This window comes from Ovis aries, chromosome X (assembly GCF_016772045.2).
Source record: "Ovis aries strain OAR_USU_Benz2616 breed Rambouillet chromosome X, ARS-UI_Ramb_v3.0, whole genome shotgun sequence".
Classification (NCBI taxonomy): Eukaryota; Metazoa; Chordata; class Mammalia; order Artiodactyla; family Bovidae; genus Ovis; species Ovis aries.
The window spans coordinates 119679934-119694633 of NC_056080.1; the positions used below are offsets into that span (position 1 = coordinate 119679934).

General features: G+C 37.2%; 1 protein-coding gene across 2 annotated transcripts in view; it reads left to right on the forward strand.

Annotated features, from left to right (window-relative positions):
* Positions 1–714: 714 nt before the first annotated feature.
* The window catches only part of IL13RA2 (interleukin 13 receptor subunit alpha 2), a 97248-nt gene continuing 83262 nt past the window's right edge, over positions 715–14700 (forward strand). For both annotated transcript variants that reach the window (XM_060408465.1, XM_012107504.3), the window contains exons 1-2: positions 715–770; positions 3901–3952. In XM_060408465.1, the coding sequence (XP_060264448.1) occupies positions 745–770; positions 3901–3952 (78 nt within the window). In that variant the 5' untranslated portion in view covers positions 715–744. The remainder of the gene's footprint in view (positions 771–3900; positions 3953–14700) is intronic.

Genomic DNA, 14700 nt, shown 5'->3' on the forward strand with positions numbered 1-14700 from the left:
CTGTACTGAATACTAATTTCCTTGAGGAGAGAGAAACTATATCTTATGTTTGTATCAAGTACTTAGCTCTTGGTTTTTCAGTGGTAGGTGCTCAATTAATATCTGCTAAATAGAAATAGAAGAATATAGGAATGTAGACAACATTAAAAGGCAGTCTGGTTTCTATTCCCAAATAGAAAAATTATTGTCATGTGATCTTGGAAAATGAACTTTTTATTTTCCTCTTTTAGAAAATGGAGTGAATATTTCCTGTTCTTCTTATCTCAGTGGCTTCTTATGAAACTCACATGTAAAAATAAATATGAAATTTAGAGCTATGTATTGCTCTGATGTGTTCATCTTGTTTTTCAAATATAAACTACTTTGGAAGCTTAATAAAAAACTATAAAAGGAAAATGACAGAGGATAAAATGTTAACTGTGTCCTGAAAATTAAAATAAATGCCTTTTAGTGTGTTTTGCCTTTAGAATGCTGACACTTTCCTCCAGTTGTTCAAACAAATTGTTTAAATGAACATATTGTAAATGTTACAGGGGTTTTCCTGAAAAGGAGAAAGAAGGAAATGTAGACATTGCCTCCCATTTCCAAATGCTTCCTGTAGTCCAAGTGGTGTCAGCATTCCCTTTGTTCTTGTTTTAGTCAATTCTACTTAAAAAGAAATCATTTAGAGATAAGTGGAAAGCACAAAAGGGAAATCATTGGGACAACTTCCCCCATTTAGTTTCAGACTCATTGCCAGAGAATATGAAGGCTTATAGTCACATGAGAAGGTAAGTCTAAAACTTACCTTTCTAATACTTAACTTTCTATAAATAAAATGTTCATTTTCTAAGATCACATGACAAAACTTTTCTATTTAGTAATAGAAATCAGGCTGCCTTTTAATGTTGTCTATATTCCTATATTCTTCTGTTTCCATTTAGCAGATGTTAATTGCGCACCCACCACTGAAAAACCAAGAGCTAAATACTTATCATTTCTATTTTGTTAACTAAGGTAACCAAATGCCTTTGGGTGTTTTTTTTTTTTTTTTGAATGTGAGGAAACAAACTACGGGAGTTTAATGAAACTGGGGAGATGTAGCACCTTGGGAGAAAGGAATTTGATATTAAAATCTCAGGTTTTTAATAGGTAGAGTTCCCAGGAGTATGAAAAAAGTGAGGTTTATGTGGAGTGAGGCTGACCAAGTGTACCTGATCAAAGTTAAGTTTCATGAGCAATCCAGGTGAGATATTTTCTGATTATGCTTTAATCATATTTTCTTCTGGAACATTTTAATACTCTTTTCAGCTACCCCAAAACCACTTATTATACTCCTACTTCTCAAATCAACCCATGATTGTCTCCATTTTATTTTCACTTTTCTTGTGTTATTCTCCTTTACTCCTTTTGCTTCGTACATGTGTGCCCTAAGTGTTTACAGATAATACATATGTGACTGTGTATATGAATATATTTATCTATATAAATGATGAAGTACAACTTGTAACCACTGAATAAATGTTTTGAAATAAATAAATGAAGGTAACATCCAATAATATTTTGCAATTGGATGAATAGTCCTTGTCATTTCTGTTTTCAACTTCATGATTTATATTTTTACAAATTAATAATTTATTCATTCATTCATCAAGTATTGACAAATTACCTACTCTTACCCTGATGCTGGGAATATACTGCTGATCTCACAAAGCTTGCACATTTTACACAAGTATATATATAAATAAACCAATAATATAACCTCAGGTAGTGGCGAGTATGGCCAAAAAGTTGATTTTTTTTTCATAAGATGTTACAATATAATGAAGGAACTAAAACAGTGACTGGCATTGTGATAGTGACTGGCAATCACTTTCTCAGGCTGTGTTGGTGTCTAATTGACATCGGGTGGTGAGGGAAGGACTTTCAGAGGTGGTGACACTTCAGTTATGAATAATAAGCTGGTGTGACAGAAAAGCATTCCCGACAGAGAATAGAGCACGTTAGTACTGAGGCGGGATGACTGTGAGCTTTCAACTTAATGAGTTAACTGATGTTTGATGCCTTCAATAATATATCAAAATAGAGCATGTCATAGTGCCAATCTGTATACTCACTATCCCTCAGGGACTGTTCAACTCATTCATTCATTTAGGACATATTTATTGAGCACATAATGTGTGTCAGGTACTAGTTATAGGCACTTGGTCATCATCAGGAACAAAACAGACAAAAATAACTGCTACATAGAGCTTACAGTCTAGAGGAGGGAAACAAGCAATAAATGACAACTCACTAAATGATATTTTATATTAAAAGGAAATGCATGCTTTGAAATATAGAAGTAGGTGTGGTATGTGTTTATGCACGAGTGTGTGTGTGAGTGATTGGTACAGGTTGCAGTTTTAAACAGAGTGGGCATAGTGTTGGTCTTATTGAGAAGGAGATGCTTAAGAACCCAAGAGAGTAAGTCAGGTACTGAACCAGACCTTAGAGAGGCATTAGTTATTGTGTAATATATAGGAAGACAGCTTTTAGATTGACAATATCTTCATACACTCCAAAAGTTCAAATTCCAAATATATAACATGGCAATTAGACCATAAAAATGCATGGGATGCATTATAGAATTCTCTAACTTCACAAAATGAAATGGTCTGGAAATGAGGACAAGTATTCAGTGCTCAGCCAAAATATTTCTCTGATGACATAAGAATTAGGGAGCCAAGAACCACATCACCCACTCCAGATTTCTGGCTTCCTCCCAAGAGTCTAAACATTTGTTTCCTGAGAAATACCACTTGAATAATTCTTGACCTCTGGACAGGATATCACAAAGCTAAAACTATATTGCCTTATTTTTGAGGTTAAATTAGGACTTTTACATTTTTTTAAAAAATTTATGTTTTGTGCACTGTGGTTATACAGCTATATTTTGGATGATATTGGCAATTGCTTAATATTATTCTGAGAGAGAAAATCTTAGGTAAGGAGCAGATACTATAGACTCCATGTAAATTCAAGAGTTTTAGAGTGTAAAACATAAAAAGAGAAACTCAAATCCAGGCAGGCCTTACCAAAATTCTGAAGCAAGGCATTTACCTAGAGTAACAGAAAATAGGTCATGGGACATAAGAGATGTGTTCTGAGGGGAATGTTGAAGGAACAGTGTTCATCAACTCAGAGAAGAGAGGCCTGAGGGATAATTTAATAATTATCTTAAAATATCAGTTACTTAGATGCAGAGGATAGTCAATGGTTTCTTTATTCTTAGATGGCTAAATAAACTTAAGAAAGCATGGAAGATTTTTGTTACACCCTTAAGGAGGAAACTTGATTGTGAAATATTGGAAATGGATCCTGAGGAAAGTTGTGGAATCTTCTCTCTAAAGAGTTTTATAAATAGGAGAAAGTCTCATCTGTCTATGATGGTTTGAGTGGAGCAGCAAGACCTAGTGACTCCAAGGATTCTTCTGTAGTACTACATTTGGTGCACTAGCTCTTTTGGAATCATGTTGACTTCAAATAATGTTGGAGTGTACTGGCATGATTTGCATTTAAACTATTGGTTAAGTGATTAAAAAAAAACAAACTTCTGTAAGCAAGTTGAGATCTTTAATAGTTTCCTCTCATTTCAAAACATAAATGATGGCCTGAATAATATTTCAGTATGTTTCTTTACAGTGTCAGTAGTAATTATTTCATTGGTGGTGATTAGTATTAATATCACTCATTAGAAGGAGGGAAAATAATGTGAACTATGCCAGTCCACACAAGTTCTGTTGCCTTAAGCATTTAGTAAAAGCAAACTACTTATTTGAATAATTTCCTTTCCATAGATATCACCAAGAGGTTACCACATTTAATATCTTTTGTCTATAAGTTCATTTGCTTTTAACTCATAGTACTCTTCTTTCATAGGCCTTGTGGAAACAATTCACAAGAAGTGACTGAATCTCACACATTTGAAAAGGTAAGTTTTAATTTTCTTAAAATTTATAGTAAAATTGTATAAAGTAAATGTATCTGTAACAAAGCAAATTTTATTTTAAAGAATTTTTGGAGAATAATTAGAACTGAATATGACTTTGTAGGTCATCAAGCTTATTTTACTGTTGAAGAAATGGAGGTCCTGAGAAAGTAAATTTGTATTCAATGTAACAATAGTAGAATTAGGGCCAAAATTCAGGCTCCCTAACTCATGGTCTAGTGCTCTTAATACACATCACTAAATCTTTCTCTATTTTGGTGGTTTTGGGGGAGGTCTCAGGAGTGTGTGTATGTCTGTGAGTGATAAGAAACTAGATTCACGGAAGTTTGACAGGCTTATGAGAGAGAGAGAATTTAGAAGAACATGTTCTTTAAAAATGAAGGACACAGGAAGAGTACCATGGCAGAGGGAGACTCATATAGAAGATATTTCTTATGATTTTAGAAATGACCTTTTTCTTTTGGGTCTCATAATGGGCTAAGGAGGAGAAGGGAGAGATACTGATTTACCATGCATGGAAATAAAGAAAGTTGTTATCATAGGAATTTGACTCATTAAATATCACAGATGATAGTTAAGAAATTAAGTGTGGCTCCAGTTTCATCCATCTCATCAGAACTGATTCAAATGAATTCTTTTTAATGGCTGAGTAATACTCCATTGTGTATATGTACCACAGCTTTCTTATCCATTCATCTGCTGATGGGCATCTAGGTTGTTTCCATGTCCTGGCTATTATAAACAGTGCTGCAATGAACATTGGGGTACATGTGTCTCTTTCAATTCTGGTTTCCTCAGTGTGTATGCCCAGCAGTGGAGCCAATTATACAGAGTGAAGTAAGCCAGAAAGAAAAACACCAATACAGTATACTAACACATATATATATGGAATTTAGGAAGATGGCAATGACGACCCTGTATGCAAGACAGGAAAAAAGACACAGATGTGTATAACGGACTTTTGGACTCAGAGGGAGAGGGAGAGGGTGGGATGATTTGGGAGAATGGGAATTCTAACATGTATACTCTCATGTAAGAATTGAATCGCCAGTCTATGTCTGACGCAGGGTGCAGCATGCTTGGGGCTGGTGCATGGGGATGACCCAGAGAGATGTTGTGGGGAGGGAAGTGTGAGGGGGGTTCATGTTTGGGAACGCATGTAAGAATTAAAGATTTTAAAATTTAAAAAATAAAAACTAAAAAAAAAAAAAGAAAAAGAAATTAAGTGTGGTATATATTGGCGACAACAAATCTCACCAAACCTTATGAAAAAGAATGTTCACAGCTATTGAATTTTTTTCTAAGGTGTCCATAGTAAGGGAGCATCTGTGTAGCTTGGAATTAGAATCTGTGTCATTAAGTATTTGGATAACATAGCAGATGAAAATTGTCAAATAGTGTGTCACTCTAAAAGACTCATGGTAATGTGGAAGGCCAATGTTAAAATAAAAGAAAAAGCATATGGCCCAAATTTATACACAATCAAGCTACCTTGTTCTAAATAAAAACTATGTTTGCTGGACCCATCTCAATTTCTCCCTCCCTAGACAACTCAAGTCCTTCTTCATATTTTTCTTGTGTGCCAGAGAGGGTGGGTCAGAGGGAAGATAGGGAATACTTCCAATAATCCAAGGAGAAGATAGTGAGACTTCCTATTTATCATTTATCTCCTATTTCTCATTTAAAACTCCACGCAGACATCATCCCCTCACTGAAACTCACTGCCTGGATTTCCGTAGACCCATATGGAAAAAAAAAATGCTTCTCTCTATCAGTTAGTATTTAGTGGACTGCATTCCATTTGTCTTGTCACCTCTCTACCTTTCCTGGACTAGACTATCAGCTTCTTGAGGGAAGGAAATATATCTTTATGCTTTTCTCCTAATTTAGGTTTTTCAGCCTTTAGGAAGAAGTGGAAATGATAGCTGCTTTTTCACACTGGCTTCCTTACAATCCTTTATTCTATCTTTTGGGTCTCAGAGATTCTGCAGCCCACTCTGGCATATGGAATTGATAAACTAAGGAAGGAATCTGGTTATTGTTATTTAATGTTTAGGAACTTATAATTATCTGTAAATGTTACATCTTGAGACACTCTTTGCTACATTTTCTCTGAAGGATGGGCCTCTTTGATATCACTAGTGAAACTTAAAAGATTTCTATTAAGCATTTAAGGAAAATTGTTCCTCTTACTTAAAAAAAAAAAAACAGACAGCTTAGGCATAGTTGCCAATTGTGGGAATGAGGTCTTTGATGGTTTAGCAATTCTTGCTCTCCAATTTCCTTCCCTTTTCATATTTTCTTATTATGTTTATCTTCCCTCTTCTAGGATTTTTTAAAAATTTTGTTCATATGTGCATCTATGTATGTATACCCTCATTCCTTACAAATCACTAAAATTAGCAGCCCTAGTCTCTACTTTGGAGAAGGCAATGGCAACCCACTCCAGTACTCTTGCCTGGAAAATCCCATGGGTGGAGAAGCCTGGTAGGCTGCAGTCCATGGGGTCGCACAGAGTCGGACACAACTGAAGTGACTTAGCAGCAGCAGCAGCAGCAGCAGCAGTCTCTACTTTGCAAAATACTCAAGATAAGAATGAGTCATACTGTGCAAATGTGAAATATTTAACACATACCTGCCTCTTTCCCATATGGGGCTTGTAACCCCAATAGGTGGCAAGGGGTAAATCTTGACAAGTAAATGGACAGATAGAGCTTTGTTTTATTCAACCCTTGCCCAACCTTCTGATCAAAATCTTCTATCACCCAATTCACACATAGCCTTACTGTGTGCCAAGCACATAGTAGATGCTTTATACATATTCATTTAATTCTTGCTACAATTCTGTGAAGGGCTTCAGTTGGTAAAGAATCCACCTGCAATGCAGGAGACCCCAGTTTGATTCCTGGGTCCGGAAGATCTGCTGGAGAAGGGATAGCCTACCCACTCCAGTATTCTTGGGCTTCCATTGTAGCTCAGCTGGTAAAGAATCCGCCTGCAATGTGGGAGACCTGGATTCAATACCTGGGTTGGGAAGATTCCCCTGGAGAAAGGAAAGGCTACCCACTCCAGTATTCTGGCCTGGAGAATTCCATGGACTACAGTCTATGGGGTCACAAAGAGTCGGACACAACTGAGTGACTTTCACTTTCACAATTCTGTGACGTGAGACCTATTCCTATCTCCATTTTAAAGATGAGGAAAGTGAGGCATGAAGATGTTTTAGTACATTCTCTAGAGTTACACAACCAATAAGTAATGGTGCTGAAATTCAAACCCAGGCAGTATGACTCCAGAATTAATGTTCTCAGACAGTATACGAAGATCTGAAGCTGTTGTGATTAATTTTCTAAGTATATCTGCATTTCTCTTTGCTAATCTATGTCTTCTTCTAAATGTGTGTCACATATATATGCTAGAGAGCAGCTCAGAACCAAGGAAGATGGTATATAATTTGCTCTCAACATTCGAATACACAAGGATTAATGGGAATCTGCGAGAGAGATCAGTTGAAACTAGTAGTAACAGAAAGTCAGCACAACAATCCAGTGATACAGAATGAAATATTAAAAAAAATTTTTTTTAACAGCTTAGTGAAGTGTGGAGAAAGCAATGGCACCCCACTCCAGTACTTTTGCTTGGAAAATCCCATGGACGGAGGAGCCTGGTGGGCTGCAGTCCATGGGGTCGCTGAGAGTTGGACACGACTCAGTGACTTCATTTTCACTTTTCACTTTCATGCACTGGAGAAGGAAATGGCAACCCACTCCAGTGTTCTTGCCTGGAGAATCCCAGGGACAGGGGAGCTTGGTGGGCTGCCATCTCTGGGGTCGCACAGAGTCAGACACGACTGAAGCAACGCAGCAGCAGCAGCAGCAACAGTGAAGTATAATTGATATGCAAAGAACTGTACATATTTACTGTGTATAATTTGATAAATTTTGAGGATTTTTTTAAAGATATCTTTTGAGTCCTGAAATTATGAGTCTTTGTACAACTTTCTCTTCAGGGAAATTTTCATTTGTTGCCCCCTAGTTGTCACGAGAGCACAAAAATTATTAATTGGTCTTCGAACTTAAATGGAAAATAATGGAAATGAGGTGTCTTAAAGTAAGAAAGTTTCATATTTTAATGTGGTAATGCCACTAGCCAGGCAATGAAAAGTTCTAGAAAAGAGCTTTGTAAGAAGGAGTCTTATAAAGTGAATAAGACTGTGACTTTTAGAAGCTTAGTGATTAGCAGTGGAGTGTTAATAGTGCTGAGACCTTGACTATTTAAAATAGAATAAGTTAAAAGAGGACTGAATATACTTTTGTACTTGAGAATAAAGGACATAAAGATTAAAACCAGTGAACATCAATTAGTTTATCTACTGATATTAGATAGTTGTTTCAATCACCAAATGTTTATCTTTTGCAATTGTGTGGTAATTCTCTAGAATGACCCATGCCTCAACCTGCTACACAATCTAAAAATACAATCACCAGACAGTCTCATTCTCAGTCTCAGAACTTTAAGGACCACATATATATCATTAAGGCTTCCAAGGTGGCTCAGCGGTAAAGAATCCACCTGCCAATGCAGGAGACATGGGTCTAATCTCCGGTCAGGGAAGATCCCTTGGAGAAGGAAATAGCAATTTACTCCAGTATTCTTGCCTGGGAAATCCCATGGACTGAGGAGCCTGGTGGGCTATAGTACATGGAGTTGCAAAAGAGTTGGACACATCTTAATAACTAAAACAACAGCAATGTATCATTAACTCTAGTTCTGAGCTCTCCCCTATATTCTAGACTTGTGTATCCAACTGTCCACTCTGTATTTTCACTTGGAAGTTTAATGAACAACTCACTTACCATGTCCAAAATTGAATTCCTCATACCTATGCCTAGCCTGCTCCTCCCCTAGTGTGCCTCCTTTCAATAAATGGCATCATCATTTACCTAATTGCTTAGACTAGAATCCTTGGTATCATTTTAGATTACCCTCTCGCTCACATACCCCACATTTGATCTTTTAGAAGATCACACCAGACCTACCTTCAAAATATATTCAGAATATGGCACTTTCCACCATCATAGTACAAACTGCTAATATCTCTTGGCTAGAAAATTACTAGAAAACTGTTTCCTTTTCCAGTTTATTATCTATTCAGCAGCTGGAATTATATCAAAGATACAACTAATTTCATATACTCCCTGATCAAAATCTTTCGGTGACTCCCATCTCACTCAGAACAAAAGCCAAAGTCTAAAACGGCCTAGGAGGCACCACACAAACTGCACCTCTACCTCTCTGACCTTTCCTCTTCTTACTTTCTTTCTTGCTTACTCTGCTACCAACCCACAGAGACAGTCCCTCATTAGGGCCATTGTACTTGTTGTTCCATCTGCCTGAAACACTCTCTGCTGTTATCTTCGTGACTCCCTCCACCTTTTTATTCAGTTCCTTCCTCAAAGAGGCCTTCCTAATCATCCTTTCTAATAGCCTTGTTCCCTCACTCCACCCATCACTATTTAGCCTCTTAACCTGCCTCTTATGTTTTGTATGGCATTTATCATTACCTAACCTATTTTTGCTTGTTTGTTTTATGGTTTATCTCTAACACTGGCATATAAGTTCAGTGAGGGCAGGAATTCGTTCATTCATTGTTGTATGCTGCTTATCTAACACAGAACTCGATGTTTGCCAAATAAATGATTGACTGAATGAATGAATGATGGTAATCTAAGGAGACGGAAAAGGCAATGTCAACCCACTCCAGTATTCTTGCCTGGAGAATCCCATGGACAGAGGAGCCTGGTAGGCTGCACTCCATGGGGTCACAAAGAGTCGGACACGACTGAGTGACTTCACTTTCACTTTTCACTTTCATGCATTGGAGAAGGAAATGGCAACCCACTCCAGTGTTCTTGCCTGGAGAATCCCAGGGACAGGGGAGCCTGGTGGGTTGCCGTCTATGGGATCGCACAGAGTCGGACACGACTGAAGCAACTTAGCAGCAGGAGCAGCAACCTAAGGAGAAAGTAGGTCACAGTCTGAGGAGAGAAATGAAGCATTTCTTCAAAGATATGCTGGCAATCTAAAATATAATTCTCAAGATCTTCTCAATATTAGTTAAAATAATCCAGCTGTTCTCTTTTCAAGCAATATAACCACTTTGAAGCCAACTGTTAAATATGCAATAAATATGAACCATAAGACCTATAGTTTTCTTCTAAATGAAATGCAAAGATTAATAGGTGAAATGGTTTTGAAACCCAGTTTAGGAATTGTTTAAGCATTTTAAAACCCCTGTGCCAGTATTAGAATGACAACTTGAGAAAATTAAAATCTATTGTTGATCTTTATTTTTTCTAACATATGCTGTGCCATGGCTGTAGGAATTTTCTGCTGATTGTCCGGTCTCCAGCTGGGACTTAACTTCCTAACTTTATTGAGACTCAATCCAAGGATACACATGTGTAAACTCTGGTTTCCTGTTAGTAGTTCATTAACAAGTTCATCATGTGTTTATTCCTGTCTTAGCATTATCAAGAGACAAATCCGGAAAGGTCATGATTTTACAGTAAAATTCTATATGATTATTTCTCTGAACTCTTAATTGATGAACTGTTTCTATTATAGTACATTTAGATGTAAAAGGGGATAAGTGGAAGAGTTGTTTTGTAACTTGTATTCTTAGGAAAAATATTTTAGGTAGAAAAGACTCATCTGGAGAATAGTCTGTTTTAATGAATTTATGGGAAAAAGGCTTTACCATGTTTCATCAGTTATTTTCAAAAGATTCAAATAAATTAAACAGTATTTAATATTAAATATCAGTATGATAAAGTGGAAACTGTTTCTTATACCAGCTGTTACTGACTAAATGGCTTTGATTAGGTCATCTCTGTATTCAGGGCTTTAGTTTACTTGGCTGTAAAAAAGGGTGTTAGACTATGATTTTTAGATTAGTTTCAGCATTTTGGCAGTGTCTCTGAACATGATACTTTCTTACCTTTGAAAGTAGGAATATCAGTTTTCATGATATGATTAATAAAAATGTTATCTTGATAATTGTTGAATCTAGATAATGGGTACATGCAGTTTCATTATATTATTTCTACTTTTATTTATCTTTCAATATTCTTAAACAATAGTGAATTTAGAAATGTGAAAAAATGCTTGATAGCAGATGCTATACTATGTTGGAACTAATATTGTGAAGTCTATTTCATGTCTATGTTTTTCCTCTTATCATTTCAGGGCATATTTATTTTTTTGGAATTTATGCATTCTTTGATTTTTAGATTCCATGTGCAGATACCTTTGGGAAGAGTAACACATTAAGAAATATCAATTGTATTTTGAAAAATTGAAGTATTATTGATTTACAATATTAGTTTCAGGTGTACAGCATAGTGACTCTTTTTTTCTATAGGTTATTACAAGATAAAGGTTATAAAGCCCTGTGCTATACAGTAAATCCTTATTGTTTATCTATTTTATGTATAGTAGTTTGTATCTGTTAGTGCCATACCCTGAATTTTTCTCTCCCTCCCTTCTCTTTCATAACCATAAATTTGTTTTCTATGTCTGTGAATCTGTTTCTGTTTTGTGCATAAATTAATTTGTATTATTTTCCAGATTCTACATATAAGTGATTTCATATAGTGTTTGTTTTCTCTAAGTTACTTCACTAAGCATAATACTCTTTAGATCACCTATGTTTCTGCAAATGGCATTATTTCATTCTTTTTTTATGGCCAATATTCCATTGTTTATACATACCACATCTTCTTAAGCCAGTCCATTGTTGATGGGCACTTGGCTTGCTTCCATGTGTTGGCTATTGTAAGTAGTGCAGCTGTGAATTCAGTTGTACTTTAATGAGGATTTATCCCTATGTTATTTAGGGTTACACAGTAAGTTGTGATAATCAAGAGACCTTGAAATATTATGGCTCAAGCAACAGACCAAAGGTGGGCATGCAGCACTGCTGCAGGAGGTCATCCAAGCCTGAGGGTCCTTCTGCCTGTTGCTTGCTGTCTCCTAGTATGGTGACTTTGTCTATGTGGTCAAATTGGCTCCCATTATCATGTCTGTGGTGTAGTCAACTGGTTTAGTGAGGAGAGAGAAAGAAGAGGACAAGAGTTTTCTTGTCAAAATATGACCAAAGGTCACACACATCACTGCTGCTTGCATATCATTGTCTAAATTTCTCTCATACCTAACTGTGAAGGAGTATGGAAATGTAGTCTCTGGCTCAGAAGCCTTGCACACAGATAGAGCTCCTAAGATTCCATTACTAACAGGAAGAATATGAAAATGGATGCTGACAAAAAATCTTTGCTAAAGTTTATCAAACAACATTATCTTGACAAGTTTCCTGAAAGACCTAGGCCTTTGCAAATAGTGAGCTGTATGACTCAAGCTGGAATCAAGATTGCTGGGAGAAATATTAATAACCTCAGATATACAGATGACACCACCCTTATGGCAGAAAGTGAAGAAGAACTAAAGAGCCTCTTGATGAAAGTCAAAGAGGAGAGTGAAAAAGTTGGCTTAAAGCTCAACATTCAGAAAACTAAGATTATGGCATCCAGTCTCATCACTTCATGGCAAATAGATGTGGAAACAGTGGTTGACTTTATTTTGGGGGGCTCTAAAATCACTGTGGATGGTGATTGCAGCCATGAAATTAAAAGACGCTTACTCCTTGGAAGGAAAGTTATGACCAAACTAGACAGCATATTAAAAAACAGAGACATTACTTTGTCCACAAAGGTCTGTCTAGTCAAGGCTATGGTCTTTCCAGTGGTCATGTGTGGATGTGAGTGTTGAACTATGAAGAAAGCTGAGCACTGAAGAATTGATGCTTTTAAACTGTGGTATTGGAGAAGACTATTGATAGTCCCTTAGACTGCAAGGAGATCCAACCAGTCCATTCTAAAAGAGATCAGTCCTGGGTGTTCATTGGAAGGACTGATGTTGAAGCTGAAATTCCAATACTTTGGCCACCTGATGTGAAGAGCTGACTCTTGTGAAAACACCCTGATGCTGGGAAAGATTGAGTGCAGGAGGAGAAGGGGATGGCAGAGGGTGAGATGGTTGGATGGCATCACTGACTCAATGGACATGGGGTTGGGTAGACTCTGGGAGTTGATGATGGACAGGGAGGTCTGGCATGCTGCAGTTCATGGGGTTGCAAAGAGGTGGACATGACAGAGCGACTGAACTGAACTGAACTGATAACTCATAAAGAAATGGTTAAAAAGACAGTTGACCTGTTTGTAGTGCTTTCTAACATGAACTGATTATTCAGTCTCAGATTCTTTGACCCCAAATGATATCCTACCATTCAATTCAATGCTGATGCTATCTGTAGTTAGCAAAGACCCCACAGGTTAAGAGGTCAATCCCTCAAGACTGTCCCCACTTCAGATGCCAGTCAAAAGTTCCAGTACTTCTGACCAACCAGCTGTAAATTCAGAAAGTCCTAATGACTCATTTTAGGTTTGATAGTTCATTAGAATGACTCAAGGAACTTTGGAAAACACTGTACTGTCTATTAATGGTTTATTATAAGAGCAGCCAAGTGGGAGACATGTAAAAGGGCAAGGTATTCATGGCGGTAGGGGTGCTTCAATTCATGGAGCTTTTATTCTCTCTCCAAGTGTGTCAACTTCCTTGTATCTTGATGTGCTCACCAACCTTGAAACTCTCCACGCCAAGTTGTTTAGGAGTTTTTATTGAAGTTTCATTAGTTAGGCATAACTGACTAAATCTTTGGTGATGGAACTCAACTTCCAGCCCCCTCTCATCTCCCAGGAGCTCAGATGATGGGGATGATAGTTCCAACCTCTAATCTAAAGGTTGGTTCCTCTGACAACCAACCCTCATCCTGAGCTAAGTGGGGGCTCACCAATCATCACCTCATTAGCATAAGCTCAAGTTTGGCTGATAGGAGATCATTAAAAATACAGAAGACACTCCTTTCACTCAGTAAATCCCAAGAGTCTTAGGAAACTTGTGCCAAGAACTTGGGACAAAGAGCAAATATATTAGGAGCGTCAGTCTCCTACCTACTTGCCAACCCCTCTACTCCCCGCCCCCAAACCATCTCTTCTTAAAGACACTCACCTTTTCCACAACACATATAGAATGAGTTCTTTCCTCTTAGCTTCCTTAGGTGCCAATTATTCTGTCGTAGTGTACTGTTCCTATCATACAGAACTATAATTGTCAAGTTTCTAGTTTCTGTCCCTCTAACTAGAGTGTGAGCTACATGAGATAGTATCTAACTCACATTTATACCTTAAACATCTAGAGCAGTGCTTGGCACATCATTGCTATATGAACCATTGAATAAATGTGAGTGAATAGAAAACAGAATCTTGTACTACTGACCTTTGGCAGTCTATGTGTCTGTGTTTAAGTGTGTGTGGTGTTGATCTGGTGACTGCATCATGATGACGCTAATTGTATTTCCTAGCTTTTGTGGGTTTCCTGAGAATCTTAGCTCTGGTATCTTGCTGTTGAATCTGTGGTAGTCTGTAGAGGAATTTGGAGTTCACAAATGAGTAATAGCTGGTTTTAGAGTATTAAAAACTGGATTCAGGGGAATGCAGGCAGTCTAGATGCTGTCTGTCTCACAGAGTATGTTCTTTATAGCACACTGCTTTTCTGTAGACATGTCAACTCTACCAAATAACTTTTCAAGTCAGTTTTCTGGGGTGTTATGATTT